Genomic DNA, 20,158 nt, shown 5'->3' on the forward strand with positions numbered 1-20,158 from the left:
GCCAACCCAGAAGATGAAGACTCTAACAGACAAGGTGGTAAAATCACTGTTCCATATCCCTCTGAAAGCCTGGAAGTGGTATAACTAGGTGGTCTACCAGATCCCTACTCGGACAAGTGGCAGCAAGCAAAAAATGTGACACAAGGAGGTACAATGAGGTGGCACCAGGTGCTACTCCATGGCTGACCTACAGAATATGGCAGCTGACCCCCTACAGCGGGTAAGCTGCTAAGGCCCAAAGGAGAAATGAAAAATGCAGGAAGGCACAGTAGGGACTCTGGAACCACGGGTGCAGATGGGACCGGCTGAGGAACAGAAAAGCGCTGGCAGTTGCAGGCTGGATTGGGTGTTAGACATATGGGTGCTGGCAGGCGCGATCCGGACTTGCTGATGGACAGAAGAGTACAGACAGTTGCGAGCAGATAGGCACAGACAGGTAAGATCAGATGGGTACAGGGTAGACAAGCAGACAGATGGACCTGGGAAACTTGACAACTAGCAAACATGCAAGGCAAACTAACAACGTAGCTCAGGCACCTCCGTATTGAAGGAGAAGCCTTAAATAGAATGTGTCGTCCATCTATGGTTTGTTTATACCTTAGGTTGATGCAGGCAGTCCCTTTAAGAGGGAGAGAGCATGCAAGTGCGCCCTCTAATCGTAGTTCCCTTTCCTATAACTGAACCTTGGTGGATACCGACACATAGGGGGTGAGATGAGGAGGTGGTGTGTGAGTAGGAGACACTGAATGTCCTGTCTGTTAGGTACTAGGAGAGCCAACAAAGGGCCAAGTCTGTAATGTCAACAGATAAGAATGTTTATAATAAGAGGGAATGGTTCACTGTGTCAAAGACATGTCAGGTCCAGGAGAAAGAGGAGGACAAACTTGATTCACTTTCTTTTGGCAGTTAGTAGCTCATTGGTGACTTTAGTCAGGGCAGTTTCAGTGGAATGGTGCGGTCTGAAGTCAGATTGCAAGCGGTCAAAGAGGGAGCAAGAGGAGAGGTGGGAGGACAGTTTAAAATGGACATGTTGTTCCAGTAGTTGGTGGCATAGAGAAGAAATGATATGGGATGATAGGTAGACACAAAGGATGAGTCAAGGGTGGGCTTTTTAAGGATGCGTGTGATCGAGGTATGTTTCAATCAGGATGGAAGACACTGGTTGTTAGTGATAGGTTGAAGAGGTGGGTTATGCTTGTAATGAAGACTGTGGTAAAGTTTGGAATGAGGTGGGACGTTATTGTGGCAAGTTCACAGGTGGTGAGGCAAAGTATTCAGCTGAGATGAGAGGAGAGGGAGGGGGAACTGGTGGATGAAGGAAAAAATTAAAATTACTGAATAGTTGTTTAGGGTTGTGAGACAGGTATGATATGAGGGATGAGAAGTCAGTTTGTTTTGCTGCAGTCAGAATTTGTGGAGCATTTTTACAACTTGTGTTACTGGATGGACAAATCCACTCCCTTTCTTTGGCTGCCGTACAACGGTACGCTTTGAAGATGAGGGCCAGAAAGAACATGTGCTCCAGTAGATGGCAAGCACTGCATCAAGTGGCCTCTGCTCCTCTTCCTCTACCTTAACATCACACAGAGTGCAGTCCTCAGTGGTGGCAACCCAATTAACCTTTTTCCCCCACATCACAACTCTCCAAAAAGCGCCCAACTGACTGTGAGGAACCACAAATGGGCCATTCTGCAGAGCTGTTCACACATTCTTTTACATGGGTGTTGTGAATTTGCTTTTTGCTCCCTCTAGTGGTTACTAGTTTTTTGACTCTGGTTTTTCTGTCATTCCTTTTATCCGCACCTGGGTCGTTAGTTAGGGGTGTTGCTATATAAGCTCCCTGGACCTTCAGTTCAATGCCTGGCAACGTAGTTATCAGAGCTAGTCTGCTGTGCTCTTGTCTACTGATCCTGGTTCCAGTTATATCAGCTAAGTCTGCCTTTTGCTTTTTGCTTTTTGTTTTGGTTTTGTATTTTTGTCCAGCTTGTTCCAAATCTATATCCTGACCTTTGCTGGAAGCTCTAGGGGGGCTGGTGTTCTCCCCCCGGACCGTTAGACGGTTCGGGGGTTCTTGAATTTCCAGTGTGGATTTTAATAGGGTTTTTGTTGACCATATAAGTTACCTTTCTTTATTCTGCTATCAGTAAGCGGGCCTCTCTGTGCTAAACCTGGTTCATTTCTGTGTTTGTCATTTCCTCTTACCTCACCGTCATTATTTGTGGGGGGCTTCTATCCAGCTTTGGGGTCCCCTTCTCTGGAGGCAAGAAAGGTCTTTGTTTTCCTCTACTAGGGGTAGCTAGATTCTCCGGCTGGCGCGTGTCATCTAGAATCAACGTAGGAATGATCCCCGGCTACTTCTAGTGTTGGCGTTAGGAGTAGATATATGGTCAACCCAGTTACCACTGCCCTATGAGCTGGATTTTTGTATTCTGCAGATTTCCACGTTCCTCTGAGACCCTCGCCATTGGGGTCATAACACATGGGCATCAGAGGTCTGCTCTAAAGATTCACAGAGTCAAGAGGAGGAAATCATCTGCACCGATGGCCAAATTTTTTCTGAATTTGATCTAGGGCTGGACGAACATAAACTAAACCCTCTTCAACAGACATTAACCCTGTTGGGTGAAGGTGATCCATTTGTGATGAGATTCAGATATTTGAGGTGCCTGCAGACTGTACTGTGCTGTCTAGGCAGGAAGAGGAGGAGGGTGACTCTCAGGGCAAGGAGTGGGAGAACAGAGAGAGTGATGATGAGGTAGTAGATCACACTTGGTGTAAACACAGAGGCATGCAGCTTAGTAGCTCAGCAGAGGAGGAGGTGGAAAATGAGGAGGTTACATAGACACAGAGTTATGCAACCACGAGAACCAATGCATCCTGAGGCTCAACTCTGGCAGTGGACAGCAACGTTTGCGGTTCTGCAGTTGTCTAGCTTGGGTCTTTTTTTCAGATTGGCAAGAATCTAAAAAAACATGTTATCTGTTATGTTTTCCCACCACCAGCACACTGTGGAGTTAGACCTCATGAAAGAGACTGACCCATGTGTGCCTTCTTTCAGCACTATCTGCAACATGATTGTTACCTGTATAGTTATTATTTGAAATAGTGCTGACTTCTGGGTGCCAATGTGTTCTATCCATGATACAAATGTACATTTTGCCAGTTGCCTCCTCCCCTGAGAAAGGAATGCTCCCATTCTGCAGTATCAGAAATATGCTTGAAGAAAATCTTGACAGTGGTTTTCACCAAGACAGCAGTGACGCACACAGTTTGCATCACAGTAATATACTTCCAACCACAGAAACGTTGAGTTGTTAACACAAAATCATTAGCAGCCTTGCAGCGCTGGAGTCCTATATTCCCACCCCACCAAGGACAGCATCTGCAAACAATTTGTATGTTCTAACCATGTATGCAAGGGTTTCTTCCCAGTACTTATTGTTGTACCCACACTCCAAAGACATACAGATATTAAATTTCAATTGTGAGTTTCAAGAGTGACAGCAGCAGTAATGTCTGTAAATGTCTGTAAAGCAAATGTTGAATTATTGGCGCTATATAAGTTATAAAATAATGTTTGAAGTTGATGCTCAGCCACACTCAGATGGCACAAATATCAGTTTCATAGATTACGATTATCAGAAAAATGTAAGAATGGTAACACGGGTAGTTGACTCTATAAGAGTGGAGGACTGCCGGTCTCGGAAGCCAACTGCTACAGGCAACACACATGAAGGAGACTCAACCAGGAGTCTACACATTTCCAAAAATGTATTGGCAGACAAAGTGACATCAATTTCACCACAGTAGAAATAGTATAATAGGGACCGACAAATCTTCTACTACAGCCAACCCAGCAGATGGACATCCAACCAGGATTGTTCACATTTCCAAATATTAGTGGCAGACACCAACAAAGTGGCATCAATTTAGCCACAGTAGAAATAGTATAACAGGGACCAACAGGTCTTTCACTACAGCCAACTCAGCAGATGGACAGTTGGACACCCAACCATGAATGCTCACATTTCAAACAATTAGTGGCAGACATCACCAAAGTGTCATCAATTTCACAAGAGTAAATAGTATAATGGGGAGCGACATCTCTTCCACTACAGCCAATCCAGCAGATGTACACCCAACCACGAATGCACATGTTTCCAAAAATTTGTTGTAGACACCAACAAACAATAGTAGACACCAATTTCAAAACAGCAGAAATAGTATAATAGGGACCAACGCATCTTCCACTACAGCTAACCCATCAAATGGACACCCAACCAAGAATGTACACATTTCAAAAAATTAGTGGCAGACACCAATAAAGTGGCATCAATTTCACCACCTACCCGATTTAGACTGTGAACATCGAGCCTAATTCCCCTTCCACCACTACCTTGCTTTTTCCAGTCATGTTGCTCAGATGGTGCACTATGAGCACAGTATTAGCAACTAAAAATTGTATTTTTTACTCTACACCACCTCTGCACAGCTGAATTTCAGAGGCACTAAATTGTGCCCTGAAAACAGATGTATAATACATTTTCATATAGGAGTTAATCACATTCAAATACCCTGTATAATACTTATGGATTTCTCTTATGACTGTATCCAACTCATTAAAATTTTTTTAGCTCAAACACAACTGTATTAATGTCAAAGCGATTGCAACATTCATAGCTATAGGTAGGCAGGTGGTAACTGTATTTCACTGGTGTGCTGTCACACACTATAATGTTTAAAGGGGACCTGTCACCAGAAATAACACTATTATCCTGCAGATATGGGGTTAATCTACAGGTTTATAGCATTATTATGCTATCCAGTGCCTGAACTTTATTCTACCAGCCAGCATATGGTTTCAGTCATGGAGGCGGGGGCGCTGCTGGTTCAATCACCGCTCTGAAAATACAGAGTGGCCACTGTAACCCTGCTCCCGGCCCTGACTGACACTGGCTCTGCATTGAGTCAGTGTATGCAGGTGCCGGGCAGGTTAATAACGCTATTAACCTGCAGATTAACCACATATCTGCAGGTTAATAGCATTAGTTCTGGTGACAAGTTCCCTTTAATGTTTTTTAGTGGTCTTTCACTATCCCAATTGCTAAGACAAAGGTTGTTATGGCCTCATGTACTATCCATATCCGCTACAAAATGGCTGTTGCGTTCCTTGCCTTTGAATTTATTTAAACTATTGTAGTCCTTGCTTGGGTATAAATAAATAAATAGGGCACCCTTTTGTTCTATTCGTAAAAACAAAATTAAGTTGTCCATGAATTTTTTAAAGCTGAATAAACTTAGACAGATTCATTTTTATTGTAATTATCATCATTTTTTAGGCAATAATATACTTGGCACTCAGGAGAATTTTGTGGTGAAGTAAAACATGATTTATTCAGTGCATCCAGTTCAACATGAACGTTTTCGGTCCCAACATAGGACCTTCATCAGACAGGATTTTTGAACACTGCAATATACATATACAAAAATAACAAGAGATTTTTTAGAGACAAATTGCAGAAAGCATGATGCACATTGAGGTTACAAATGCATTCCCATTAGAAATATATGGCACAAAAAACTAAACATCACTGGTAGATTTACCAAAACACAACAACAATGGTGACGGACTTGGTGAATCCTGATTTGGTGAGCCGTGAGTAGTGAGTTTCATAGTGGGGATACAGCGGGCTGTGAATGTGTTGATGAACGGATAAACGACAAGATCATCATGCTTAGGCCTGGGTGGAGGCCCGCCAGAGTAGGGAATTAATTGGTGACAATGCCCCAGGATCATGCGGGGTGAGCTGCCTAAAACACAAGAACACAGATGCATAACGTATGTGACGAAACATCAGATAGTACGTGAAGGTATGTACAGATATCAAGCTGCCAAAATTGAGAATAAGTGCTGGAATACAGCATAAGGTCACCATGATGAGTGGTGACTTTGAAGTGTGACCATCTGAGCTGCCTAAGGGTTGTAGTGAGCGGTGTGGCTATCGAACCCCTGATGATGTGAGGAGGGTAGGCGAGAGATGTCCCCCCACACATATATATAGTGTGGTATAAGTACCTGGACTACACAACGTGTCTGAATGGGCCCACACGTGGTTCTAATATCAGACCGGGTCCAGGAGGTATAGTACGGCCTATAACAATAAGGAGAATCACACATGACCAGTGAGGGTAATTGCCAGGAAGTATAAATGAGGGTAAATACCAGGAGGTATTAATGATGACCCATGGCGTGTGCTAGATGCAAGGACACATTACCTTTAGCAGAAAAAATGAGGAAGCGCTGTGGACAGGCGAGATACTCGCTGATGTGGGGAGCGCTGCAGGGAAAAAGGTAGTATCAAATAAATGAGGAGTCCTGGATGTATAAACCAGAAGACAGGGGGACCGACGAGATAGCCTAGCGTCGCCATACCTGGTGCTGCTGCGATTCGGAAGTGCCGTGCTGCAGGGAGCCCTCCCGGAGAAGCTGGCTTACCAGCGGTACTTCCGGGTTAAATGCTCGTCGGCAGGGGGTCAGCTGACCCGCTGCGTCATCGGCGTCACGTGACAGGTGCCGGGCGCGCATGCGCCGGACCAGTGGCTGTCACAAGGGGCATACAGGGCGCAAATGCAGAGCCAATTTGTTCTATGTGTTGCGACTATAGGATGTTACAATATAGGAGAGCCGGAGTATTAATAAAGCTACCGTATGAGAGAGTTTTGCGTCCAAAAGGGGGATTGTTAGTCACAGGTTGATAACATAATGGGACCCCATGTAGACTTAAGGAGTTTTTAGGGGTTTTAAACCGTCTGAACCCCAGGGGGATCCAGAACGGGCGGTCACATAATTTTAATATAGAGACAATATTAATACTCTATATTACTATGGCATGACTTAGATATACTGTACCATGTGAAGAATGGATGGTGCTCGGTGCCTAGAAGTGCAGCTAACGGTTCTGTGAGGATATAAAACAAGGAAAATAAAATCAGTACAGCATGATAAACATAGCCGAATTTACAGTACAATCTTCACAGTAATTTTACAAAAAAGCTGAGACGTCGTAGTCCCTATTCAGTCCCTTGGGTTCTAAAGTCTGCAACGTGTAGATCCAGAATGCTTCTCTTTTCTGGAGCATTTTAATACGGTTCTGGCCCCTTCTAGGGACAGCAATTTGTTCCAGAACCTGGAAACGTAGTTGAGCAATGCTGTGATTTTTCTCGGAAAAATGATGTGGGAGGGGAAGGTGAGTCTTATTGCAACGGATCGTGGACTTGTGTTGAGCCACTCTATCCCTCACCATTTGGGTGGTCTCCCCCACATATGCCAAACCACATGGGCACTTTATGAGGTATACCACAAACGTGGATTCACAGGTGTAGAACCCTCTTATGGGAATCGCCTTCCCAGTTTGTGGGTGAAAGACACAGGGGCCCTTCTGTATGTTACTGCATTGAAGACAATTCAAGCAGGGGAACGTGCCCTGTCTTTGGGTTTGAAGAAAAGTTTGTCTGGGGACCACTGTGCTTGAACCGATGTCTGCCTTCACCAGTTTGTCTTTAAGATTCCTTGCCCGTTTGAAACATGAGAGAAAGGGCTTACTGAATTCCGGGATATTGGGGTAACTACTTTTTAGGATATTCCAATGTCTTCTAATGGTTGACTGCACTAAACCGGAAAACGGATGGAAGGTGGAGACAAAAGGAATCCTTTTCTGATCGTCTATTGGTCTAGTGTTGGAAAGGTTTCTTTTAGCCTCTGTTAGAACTCCCCGAGGGTACCCCCTCTTGATGAACTTCTGTTCCATTTCGGTGAGTCTGATTTTTTTGATTTCCCTGTCAGAGACAATTCTCTCTATCCTATGAAACTGTGATTTCGGAATGGAGTTCTTAACTGAGGGTGGGTGGCAGCTCGTGAAGTGAAGGAGGCCATTGCGATCAGTTGGTTTGGTGAACAAGTCAATTGCTAGGGTGCCGTCTCTTTCCTTATATACCAGGGTGTCCAGAAAGCTAATTCTGTGTGTGTCATGATGTCTAGAGAATTTAAGTTCGGGCCAGATGTTATTGATGTGTTGGTCAAAGGAAAGGAGTGACTCAATGGGGCCATCCCAGATACAGAATATGTCGTCGATGTATCTCCGCCACACCCTACAGTGGTCTTTAAAGAGGGTATGATCGTACACGTAATCGTTCTCAAAGGCTGCCATGTAGGCCACGGCATAGGGGGGCGCTACGTTCGCGCCCATTGCAGTGCCTTGTTGTTGGGCATAGAAAGTGTCCTGCCACATGAAGTAATTTTCTTTAAGTACTAAACCTAGAAGGTCAGCACAGAGATGACGTATTTTGATGTCTACTTTATTCTCACGCAAGAGTCTGTCCGTGGCTGCCAGGCCTTTCTCATGTACTATTGACGTGTACAGACTGTTAACGTCCCAGGTGATTAGTAGGGAGGACGGGGTTATGGGGCCTAAGGACCTAATGACCTGTATGAAGTCATTGGTGTCCAACACAAAGGAACGTGTGGTTTTGATTAGCGGTGTCAAAATCTTTTCAAGCACCATGGATAGAGGTGACAAGACAGAGTCGGTCAAGGACACAATGGGCCTGCCCGGTGGTTTGTTTAATCGTTTATGAATTTTAGGCAAAATGTAAAAAATAGGAGTGATGGGATCTTTTTTGATAAGGAATTCCCTCATTTTGCTGTCGATAGTACCAGTTTGAAAATGAAAGTCTATAATCGGTGCAATTTGTTGGATCAGTCGGTTCAGGGGATTATGGGGTATAACTTTATAAACCGTGGTGTCATTTAATTGTCTAGTGACCTCCTCAAGGTAGTCAGTCCTGTCCATGATAACTGTCGCCCCACCCTTGTCAGCTGGTTTGATTATGAGAGACTTATCTGACGCTAGTTGCTCCAACGAGAGTTTCTCTGAAAGTGAAAGATTAGTCTGGAACCGGAACTTCCCCCGGTCCATATCGCGAGTCAGGTTATGAATGTCTCTTTCAACGAGGGAAACGAAAGTTTCCACTGGTGGGTTGGATCGTGGAGGCATGTACTCACTGCGGGTTCGTAGCCCCAGATCGTGAAGTTCAAGTGAGGTCTTGTCCTGCCTTGAAAGATTCAATGCAGGAGGCAATTCCGAAAAGTGGACACGCAATCTGAGGTTCCGGAAAAACCTCTGTAGGTCCATATTGAGTTCGAACGAGTTGAACTTGTACATTGGGCAGAAGGATAAACCTTTCTGGAGTACAGCCAACTGATGTGTGTCCAGGATTTTTGAAGAGATGTTAACTACCAGCGGGAGGTCCTTACCTGCGAGCGTGTCGCCATCTGGTTTCTGGTTTCCCCGGCGGCATTGGCCCCCCCGCCTCGTTTTCCCCTTTGGCGGCCACGATTGTGCCCTAAAAAAGAAGAAGAGTGGAAAGTGGAAGAGTTTGAAGTGCCAGGTCTGCTGTCGATAGAACCAGATGAACTTAAAGAGCTGTGTCGTCTGGAAGAATGGCGAGTATCTCGCCACTGATAGACCCGGTTCTGTAGGTAGTCCTCGGTGTCCCGTAAAAATTTTGACCTTTTCCTCTTTTCTACTTCCATTCTGTGTGACTTCAAGAGATCTTGATTCTTCAGTTTGAGTTCCTGGAACTCTTCCTGGGGCATGGTACTGATCAGTTGGTTTTCTATGGCACTTATTTGATTGTTCACCGTTTCCAGGTTCTTTTGGAGGTAGGACAGAGTTAGAGTCATTAGATCTGCTGAACATTTGTTCAGGATATGTTCAAACTTGGTGCAGTAATCTTTATCTTCCCTGAAGAAGGTCGGTTGAAGCGAGACCCGTAGGCCCCGTGGGATCCTTTGGACTCGGAGGTACTCAGCTATAGTGACGATATGCAGTTCTAAGTTGACTGCTCTTCTGGACTCACGTTCCAGATCACGATTCTTTAACTCTTTCGTAGGGATTTGTAGGAAGTCGCTTGGAGCGGTTACTTTGGAGAGAATGTCCGCCGCTTCTGTTGCGTTAAAGGAGAAGGTTTCACTTGACATCGTCCTAGGTGCTCGTGAACGGATTCAATATGTAGTGTAGTAAAGCACGGCACTCTGGGTATCTGGGAGGTGCTCAAGTTAGGTATCCAACCCGTGGTACATAGGCAATAATATACTTGGCACTCAGGAGAATTTTGTGGTGAAGTAAAACATGATTTATTCAGTGCATCCAGTTCAACATGAACGTTTTCGGTCCCAACATAGGACCTTCATCAGACAGGATTTTTGAACACTGCAATATACATATACAAAAATAACAAGAGATTTTTTAGAGACAAATTGCAGAAAGCATGATGCACATTGAGGTTACAAATGCATTCCCATTAGAAATATATGGCACAAAAAACTAAACATCACTGGTAGATTTACCAAAACACAACAACAATGGTGACGGACTTGGTGAATCCTGATTTGGTGAGCCGTGAGTAGTGAGTTTCATAGTGGGGATACAGCGGGCTGTGAATGTGTTGATGAACGGATAAACGACAAGATCATCATGCTTAGGCCTGGGTGGAGGCCCGCCAGAGTAGGGAATTAATTGGTGACAATGCCCCAGGATCATGCGGGGTGAGCTGCCTAAAACACAAGAACACAGATGCATAACGTATGTGACGAAACATCAGATAGTACGTGAAGGTATGTACAGATATCAAGCTGCCAAAATTGAGAATAAGTGCTGGAATACAGCATAAGGTCACCATGATGAGTGGTGACTTTGAAGTGTGACCATCTGAGCTGCCTGGTCACACTTCAAAGTCACCACTCATCATGGTGACCTTATGCTGTATTCCAGCACTTATTCTCAATTTTGGCAGCTTGATATCTGTACATACCTTCACGTACTATCTGATGTTTCGTCACATACGTTATGCATCTGTGTTCTTGTGTTTTAGGCAGCTCACCCCGCATGATCCTGGGGCATTGTCACCAATTAATTCCCTACTCTGGCGGGCCTCCACCCAGGCCTAAGCATGATGATCTTGTCGTTTATCCGTTCATCAACACATTCACAGCCCGCTGTATCCCCACTATGAAACTCACTACTCACGGCTCACCAAATCAGGATTCACCAAGTCCGTCACCATTGTTGTTGTGTTTTGGTAAATCTACCAGTGATGTTTAGTTTTTTGTGCCATATATTTCTAATGGGAATGCATTTGTAACCTCAATGTGCATCATGCTTTCTGCAATTTGTCTCTAAAAAATCTCTTGTTATTTTTGTATATGTATATTGCAGTGTTCAAAAATCCTGTCTGATGAAGGTCCTATGTTGGGACCGAAAACGTTCATGTTGAACTGGATGCACTGAATAAATCATGTTTTACTTCACCACAAAATTCTCCTGAGTGCCAAGTATATTATTGCCTATGTACCACGGGTTGGATACCTAACTTGAGCACCTCCCAGATACCCAGAGTGCCGTGCTTTACTACACTACATATTGAATCCGTTCACGAGCACCTAGGACGATGTCAAGTGAAACCTTCTCCTTTAACGCAACAGAAGCGGCGGACATTCTCTCCAAAGTAACCGCTCCAAGCGACTTCCTACAAATCCCTACGAAAGAGTTAAAGAATCGTGATCTGGAACGTGAGTCCAGAAGAGCAGTCAACTTAGAACTGCATATCGTCACTATAGCTGAGTACCTCCGAGTCCAAAGGATCCCACGGGGCCTACGGGTCTCGCTTCAACCGACCTTCTTCAGGGAAGATAAAGATTACTGCACCAAGTTTGAACATATCCTGAACAAATGTTCAGCAGATCTAATGACTCTAACTCTGTCCTACCTCCAAAAGAACCTGGAAACGGTGAACAATCAAATAAGTGCCATAGAAAACCAACTGATCAGTACCATGCCCCAGGAAGAGTTCCAGGAACTCAAACTGAAGAATCAAGATCTCTTGAAGTCACACAGAATGGAAGTAGAAAAGAGGAAAAGGTCAAAATTTTTACGGGACACCGAGGACTACCTACAGAACCGGGTCTATCAGTGGCGAGATACTCGCCATTCTTCCAGACGACACAGCTCTTTAAGTTCATCTGGTTCTATCGACAGCAGACCTGGCACTTCAAACTCTTCCACTTTCCACTCTTCTTCTTTTTTAGGGCACAATCGTGGCCGCCAAAGGGGAAAACGAGGCGGGGGGGCCAATGCCGCCGGGGAAACCAGAAACCAGATGGCGACACGCTCGCAGGTAAGGACCTCCCGCTGGTAGTTAACATCTCTTCAAAAATCCTGGACACACATCAGTTGGCTGTACTCCAGAAAGGTTTATCCTTCTGCCCAATGTACAAGTTCAACTCGTTCGAACTCAATATGGACCTACAGAGGTTTTTCCGGAACCTCAGATTGCATGTCCACTTTTCGGAATTGCCTCCTGCATTGAATCTTTCAAGGCAGGACAAGACCTCACTTGAACTTCACGATCTGGGGCTACGAACCCGCAGTGAGTACATGCCTCCACGATCCAACCCACCAGTGGAAACTTTCGTTTCCCTCGTTGAAAGAGACATTCATAACCTGACTCGCGATATGGACCGGGGGAAGTTCCGGTTCCAGACTAATCTTTCACTTTCAGAGAAACTCTCGTTGGAGCAACTAGCGTCAGATAAGTCTCTCATAATCAAACCAGCTGACAAAGGTGGGGCGACAGTTATCATGGACAGGACTGACTACCTTGAGGAGGTCACTAGACAATTAAATGACACCACGGTTTATAAAGTTATACCCCATAATCCCCTGAACCGACTGATCCAACAAATTGCACCGATTATAGACTTTCATTTTCAAACTGGTACTATCGACAGCAAAATGAGGGAATTCTTTATCAAAAAAGATCCCATCACTCCTATTTTTTACATTTTGCCTAAAATTCATAAACGATTAAACAAACCACCGGGCAGGCCCATTGTGTCCTTGACCGACTCTGTCTTGTCACCTCTATCCATGGTGCTTGAAAAGATTTTGACACCGCTAATCAAAACCACACGTTCCTTTGTGTTGGACACCAATGACTTCATACAGGTCATTAGGTCCTTAGGCCCCATAACCCCGTCCTCCCTACTAATCACCTGGGACGTTAACAGTCTGTACACGTCAATAGTACATGAGAAAGGCCTGGCAGCCACGGACAGACTCTTGCGTGAGAATAAAGTAGACATCAAAATACGTCATCTCTGTGCTGACCTTCTAGGTTTAGTACTTAAAGAAAATTACTTCATGTGGCAGGACACTTTCTATGCCCAACAACAAGGCACTGCAATGGGCACGAACGTAGCGCCCCCCTATGCCGTGGCCTACATGGCAGCCTTTGAGAACGATTACGTGTACGATCATACCCTCTTTAAAGACCACTGTAGGGTGTGGCGGAGATACATCGACGACATATTCTGTATCTGGGATGGCCCCATTGAGTCACTCCTTTCCTTTGACCAACACATCAATAACATCTGGCCCGAACTTAAATTCTCTAGACATCATGACACACACAGAATTAGCTTTCTGGACACCCTGGTATATAAGGAAAGAGACGGCACCCTAGCAATTGACTTGTTCACCAAACCAACTGATCGCAATGGCCTCCTTCACTTCACGAGCTGCCACCCACCCTCAGTTAAGAACTCCATTCCGAAATCACAGTTTCATAGGATAGAGAGAATTGTCTCTGACAGGGAAATCAAAAAAATCAGACTCACCGAAATGGAACAGAAGTTCATCAAGAGGGGGTACCCTCGGGGAGTTCTAACAGAGGCTAAAAGAAACCTTTCCAACACTAGACCAATAGACGATCAGAAAAGGATTCCTTTTGTCTCCACCTTCCATCCGTTTTCCGGTTTAGTGCAGTCAACCATTAGAAGACATTGGAATATCCTAAAAAGTAGTTACCCCAATATCCCGGAATTCAGTAAGCCCTTTCTCTCATGTTTCAAACGGGCAAGGAATCTTAAAGACAAACTGGTGAAGGCAGACATCGGTTCAAGCACAGTGGTCCCCAGACAAACTTTTCTTCAAACCCAAAGACAGGGCACGTTCCCCTGCTTGAATTGTCTTCAATGCAGTAACATACAGAAGGGCCCCTGTGTCTTTCACCCACAAACTGGGAAGGCGATTCCCATAAGAGGGTTCTACACCTGTGAATCCACGTTTGTGGTATACCTCATAAAGTGCCCATGTGGTTTGGCATATGTGGGGGAGACCACCCAAATGGTGAGGGATAGAGTGGCTCAACACAAGTCCACGATCCGTTGCAATAAGACTCACCTTCCCCTCCCACATCATTTTTCCGAGAAAAATCACAGCATTGCTCAACTACGTTTCCAGGTTCTGGAACAAATTGCTGTCCCTAGAAGGGGCCAGAACCGTATTAAAATGCTCCAGAAAAGAGAAGCATTCTGGATCTACACGTTGCAGACTTTAGAACCCAAGGGACTGAATAGGGACTACGACGTCTCAGCTTTTTTGTAAAATTACTGTGAAGATTGTACTGTAAATTCGGCTATGTTTATCATGCTGTACTGATTTTATTTTCCTTGTTTTATATCCTCACAGAACCGTTAGCTGCACTTCTAGGCACCGAGCACCATCCATTCTTCACATGGTACAGTATATCTAAGTCATGCCATAGTAATATAGAGTATTAATATTGTCTCTATATTAAAATTATGTGACCGCCCGTTCTGGATCCCCCTGGGGTTCAGACGGTTTAAAACCCCTAAAAACTCCTTAAGTCTACATGGGGTCCCATTATGTTATCAACCTGTGACTAACAATCCCCCTTTTGGACGCAAAACTCTCTCATACGGTAGCTTTATTAATACTCCGGCTCTCCTATATTGTAACATCCTATAGTCGCAACACATAGAACAAATTGGCTCTGCATTTGCGCCCTGTATGCCCCTTGTGACAGCCACTGGTCCGGCGCATGCGCGCCCGGCACCTGTCACGTGACGCCGATGACGCAGCGGGTCAGCTGACCCCCTGCCGACGAGCATTTAACCCGGAAGTACCGCTGGTAAGCCAGCTTCTCCGGGAGGGCTCCCTGCAGCACGGCACTTCCGAATCGCAGCAGCACCAGGTATGGCGACGCTAGGCTATCTCGTCGGTCCCCCTGTCTTCTGGTTTATACATCCAGGACTCCTCATTTATTTGATACTACCTTTTTCCCTGCAGCGCTCCCCACATCAGCGAGTATCTCGCCTGTCCACAGCGCTTCCTCATTTTTTCTGCTAAAGGTAATGTGTCCTTGCATCTAGCACACGCCATGGGTCATCATTAATACCTCCTGGTATTTACCCTCATTTATACTTCCTGGCAATTACCCTCACTGGTCATGTGTGATTCTCCTTATTGTTATAGGCCGTACTATACCTCCTGGACCCGGTCTGATATTAGAACCACGTGTGGGCCCATTCAGACACGTTGTGTAGTCCAGGTACTTATACCACACTATATATATGTGTGGGGGGACATCTCTCGCCTACCCTCCTCACATCATCAGGGGTTCGATAGCCACACCGCTCACTACAACCCTTAGGCAGCTCAGATGGTCACACTTCAAAGTCACCACTCATCATGGTGACCTTATGCTGTATTCCAGCACTTATTCTCAATTTTGGCAGCTTGATATCTGTACATACCTTCACGTACTATCTGATGTTTCGTCACATACGTTATGCATCTGTGTTCTTGTGTTTTAGGCAGCTCACCCCGCATGATCCTGGGGCATTGTCACCAATTAATTCCCTACTCTGGCGGGCCTCCACCCAGGCCTAAGCATGATGATCTTGTCGTTTATCCGTTCATCAACACATTCACAGCCCGCTGTATCCCCACTATGAAACTCACTACTCACGGCTCACCAAATCAGGATTCACCAAGTCCGTCACCATTGTTGTTGTGTTTTGGTAAATCTACCAGTGATGTTTAGTTTTTTGTGCCATATATTTCTAATGGGAATGCATTTGTAACCTCAATGTGCATCATGCTTTCTGCAATTTGTCTCTAAAAAATCTCTTGTTATTTTTGTATATGTATATTGCAGTGTTCAAAAATCCTGTCTGATGAAGGTCCTATGTTGGGACCGAAAACGTTCATGTTGAACTGGATGCACTGAATAAATCATGTTTTACTTCACCACAAAATTCTCCTGAGTGCCAAGTATATTATTGCCTATGTACCACGGGTTGGATACCTAACTTGAGCACCTCCCAGATACCCAGAGTGCCGTGCTTTACTACACTATCATCATTTTTTAGTTTACAGTGAGGGTAGATAATGTTGTCATATCAGAATTATGCACTGTAAAAAAAGATCAGTTCTAAACATAATGATTTATTATGGTTTTTCAATGTGTCCGTAAAAAATATTGGCGTTCCATGATTTTTTGATAAGCTGTTCGGAAAACGTAAAAAGTCAAGTTAGCAACCCTGATTCCTCCTAATTGGTTGTGCTATAACATGTGATTTACATGTTACAGCACAACCAATTAGAGAAGCATTCCTGGTCCACCCTGAAGATAAGTGACCCTTCTCTGTCTGATGCAATCTTCTGTAATGCGTAAAATAGTGGTGGCAAACTTAGGCAAAGTTGTGTGAATCAAATAGCAAATTGTTTGAAGTTGCTAGGTTTAGCGAATCCTTCTAAATTATTTCAAACACTCTTTTTCGGTGATTCCTTTGTATCACCGTTCATACTGCACCCCCACACAAATGATACACCATTTGAAAGGTAAACTTGCCTCTTCAGCAAGAAAATAGTCAAACAAACCACACTTCCACGATGTGATCACAAAATACATTTTAAAAATTAATTTTTATAAAGCTGCAATAAGGAAAAATCACATGCAGGTGGCACCACACTACTCCAAAGCACAATACCACAAAGCTGAAACAAATCCTAACATTTGCCTAACATTTGGCTTTCCAGATGGCTGAACTCCTTGCCCAGCCGATTTCAGGCAGGTACATATAAAATATTTGCTACATATGTGGAAGTAGAATAAAAGTAAATTTTTACCTGTTTAAGACTTCAGCTTTAAAACTGAAGATATAAATGAATGCAGCCTAAAAGGGACCAGACAGGTTCTGAACCATCAGATTTTCCTTATTATTGGACAGTCATTGAAAAGTCTATCTTCCTTCTAAGGTTGCAGCTTATTGGTGACCTGGAGTCACCTCTGGCTCCAAGTAAAAAACTGCAGCTTTGACATAACTCAGACTGTACATTGTTTCCCGATGGGAGAGATTGGTGGAAACAACCTTGCAAAAATTGAAAAACAAAATCCAACCGTAGGGAAATAAAGGTAAAATAATCTGCAGATATTACTTTTTTTAAAAAAGGGATACTCCCAATTATTATACAATAGTGTAAATACGCTCAGTTATGGAGTCAATTCTCCTTCACTTTTACTGTCAAAGTGGCACTGCTGTACAGGGAGCTGCTCCATTCACATACATAGGGCTGTGTTGCACTTCACTACACTGAAGATAGATGGCAGTGCTGCTGTGGAGGGGAAACAATGCTGTTGCTCTTGCTCATCAGACCCTTTCTGATCAGTTAGGCTGGAGTCACACACAACGTATAAAAAATTGGTCTGTTTTACACGGACGAGAATCGTAGAAATATTCCTTGAACAGTCATCCGTATGTTATCCGAGGGAAGTGCGAGGATGCGATTTTCTCGCATGTAAGCATCTGTGTGACATCCGTATGGCGAGATTTTCTCGCCAGCTTGCAAAACGGACATATAATGGTTCCCTGGGCTCAAATATTTGTGAAAACATATATACAGTCTACATATATATATATATATATATATATATATATATATATGTGTGTCAGTGAGACACATACCTCTCTGTGTTCATCATCTCATTAAATGCATTTACATTTGATCAGCTTGATTTTCCTGAAATTGCCTGTGTCCCCGACAACGAATGCGCGAATATTTTGCACAGGCCAACTAGTTCATATAAATTCTGTAAAAATTTGTTTCACATTGAACTGATTGGAACATCTCTTGTGATCATAGATGTAACCTGCTTACAAATTCTAAAATCAGGCCATACACATTAGATGGCTGTCAGCCAATCAAAACTTTGGCCAATCATTTATCAACAGCCTTCTTTGCCGACTGTTCCTTAAACAAAAATAACTTGTTCAGCCAGTCACTTCCGCGTACTACAGTGGGTACGGAAAGTAATCAGTGCCTGTTAGGGGTCAAGTTCCCACCTCTGCACAGGGGGAATCTTGGGCCGTCTCCGCTGCGGTCTCCCATTCTTCTTCTGCCACAGTGGAGCCTGCTCAGCGGAGACATCGGTCCCAGCGTCTTGCTCAGTCTGACTCTGTACAAAGAGTTACTGCTGCTTTTCCTGCTTCTGCCATTGAAGTCAGTGCTGGGCAGCGGCGAGCAGATGATTCTGGGACTAAGTCCTGCTTTTCTCGTTCTGAGCATGCCCAGAGTAAAGATCTCTCAGTGGAGATCGAGGGTCACATGATCAGATACTGCAGCTAAGGCCATTGGTCCTTCAGGAAGGTCCTGTAGGTGCTCACGCTCTGTGGCAGCCTCTCATTGGTCCTTCTAGGAAGGTCCTGTATGTGCTGCAACTATTTAAGGCTCGCATGGCTGCATGTCCATGCGCTAGTATTGTTCTATGTTATGTGCCAGTGTGGTCATGTGAGTTTGTGTTCAGGGACCCGGCTGAAATAAGCCCCTAGAATGCTGGCACCTCCGGCGAGGAGATTTTGTGTGAATGTATTCAGGGACCTGGCTGAAATAAGCCCCTAGAATGCTGGCACCTCCGGCGAGGAGTTTGTGTGCATGCATGACCACTGACTGCTCTCAGTTAAGTAGTTAGCCTGTACCACTGTGAAATCAAACAGGGCGCAGTGCTTTGAGTTTCGGCTACTCTGTGAAGTAACAGGGTTAGCTCATACCACCATATAGTTCTGCCATTTGCTAGCAGCAGGTTCTCCTGCACGGTGGACCCCGGGCTGCAAACGCATCAATTATAATAAAACCTCTATATTTACTTGGTGCGTTCCGCTAGCCCTAACATAATACTAGCGCCAGGGTCTGGCTAGTAAATTGCGGACAATCAGCAATCCTTGCCGTATATCCAGCAGCTGGAGGGTAGGATGGCGCCTCTCGAGAGCTCAACCTCAGCTGTGGATGTTACCGCAGTAGCTGTACAGGCTGCTAGCGTGGCTGCAGCAACCTTTTCCACTGCCACCCCTGTTCCGACATTATCTCGCCTCCCGCTGCCAGAAAAAATTTCTGGAGATAGCAAATCTTGTAGGGGATTCGTGAGTCAGTGCTCTATTTACCTCGAGCTCCTGGCTGCACGTTTTCCCACAGAGCGGGCTAAGGTGGGATTTATTGTGTCTCTCTTGTCGGACAGGGCGTTGGAATGGGCTAAACCGCTGTGGGAGTGTGGTGATCATGTGGTGCAGAGTGCTCCGCTGTTCCTGAGCACTCTGAAACAGGTCATTTTAGGACCTCGAGTCACCCATGACACGGCGCTCCAACTGCTGGCATTAACTCAGGGTGTTTCCTTGGTCAGCCATTTTGCTGTCCACTTCCGTACTTTAGCTTCTGAGCTGGAGTGGTCGGATAAAGCCCTTATCCCCATATTTTGGAGGGGGCTGGCTGATCATGTGAAGGACGCTCTGGCCACTAGGGAGATTCCTGCCACACTGGAGGAGTCAGTAACTGTCTCTACTCGTATTGACCTCCATTTTAATGAGCGGAAGTTAGAGCGAGCCCAGTGTAGGCAGAGGTTTCGGCTGGCTCCCACCTTCGCCAAACCTCTGGAATCTCTGGTCCTGGTTCTTGAGTCACATGAGGCCATGGAAGTGTCACGAGCAGGATCTAAGTCCCGGACTGCTTGTGCACTCAAGGTCTGTCATGTTTGCCAGCAGTCAGGACATCTTGCCACCAGATGTCCCCAGCGGTCGAGGAAACGTCAGTGTCTAGTGGTAGTAGGTGGAGGTACACTAGGCACGGCGACGTTTGCCTCCAAATTGTCCTCTAAGGGGACAATTATTATAGGCTCATCCTCCCACTCGGTAGAGCTCTGCATGGATTCTGGGGCGGAGGGCAATTTTATGTCTTCTGCCTTT

At 44.9% G+C, this 20,158-nt stretch overlaps 2 protein-coding genes across 5 annotated transcripts; one reads left to right on the forward strand and one right to left on the reverse strand.

Annotated features, from left to right (window-relative positions):
• Positions 1 to 5,367: 5,367 nt before the first annotated feature.
• LOC143792984 (uncharacterized) lies at positions 5,368 to 10,770 on the reverse strand. Of its 2 annotated transcripts, XM_077279518.1 has the most exons (4): positions 10,409 to 10,770; positions 9,314 to 10,271; positions 6,911 to 6,959; positions 5,368 to 5,811 (listed from the first exon to the last, which is right to left on the reverse strand). In XM_077279518.1, exons 2-3 carry the CDS (start codon positions 10,037 to 10,039, stop codon positions 6,951 to 6,953), a joined length of 735 nt encoding a protein of 244 aa, XP_077135633.1. In that variant the 5' UTR covers positions 10,040 to 10,271; positions 10,409 to 10,770; the 3' UTR covers positions 5,368 to 5,811; positions 6,911 to 6,950. The 2 variants fall into 2 exon arrangements, with proteins under 2 accessions (XP_077135633.1, XP_077135635.1); XM_077279520.1 differs by having other exon boundaries at positions 5,368 to 5,467; positions 9,314 to 10,770.
• A 15-nt stretch (positions 10,771 to 10,785) lies between these two features.
• Positions 10,786 to 16,180, forward strand: LOC143792985 (uncharacterized). Of its 3 annotated transcripts, none has more exons than XR_013220016.1 (4): positions 10,786 to 12,234; positions 14,589 to 14,637; positions 15,737 to 15,943; positions 16,081 to 16,180. XR_013220016.1 is itself a non-coding variant. In XM_077279521.1 (4 exons), exons 2-3 carry the CDS (start codon positions 11,509 to 11,511, stop codon positions 14,595 to 14,597), a joined length of 735 nt encoding a protein of 244 aa, XP_077135636.1. In that variant the 5' UTR covers positions 10,786 to 11,139; positions 11,277 to 11,508; the 3' UTR covers positions 14,598 to 14,637; positions 15,737 to 16,180. The 3 variants fall into 3 exon arrangements, 2 of the variants coding, with proteins under 2 accessions (XP_077135636.1, XP_077135637.1); XM_077279521.1 differs by having other exon boundaries at positions 10,786 to 11,139; positions 11,277 to 12,234; positions 15,737 to 16,180; XM_077279522.1 differs by lacking the exon at positions 15,737 to 15,943.
• Positions 16,181 to 20,158: the final 3,978 nt, after the last annotated feature.

This window comes from Ranitomeya variabilis, chromosome 1 (genome assembly GCF_051348905.1).
Source record: "Ranitomeya variabilis isolate aRanVar5 chromosome 1, aRanVar5.hap1, whole genome shotgun sequence".
Lineage (NCBI taxonomy): Eukaryota > Metazoa > Chordata > Amphibia > Anura > Dendrobatidae > Ranitomeya > Ranitomeya variabilis.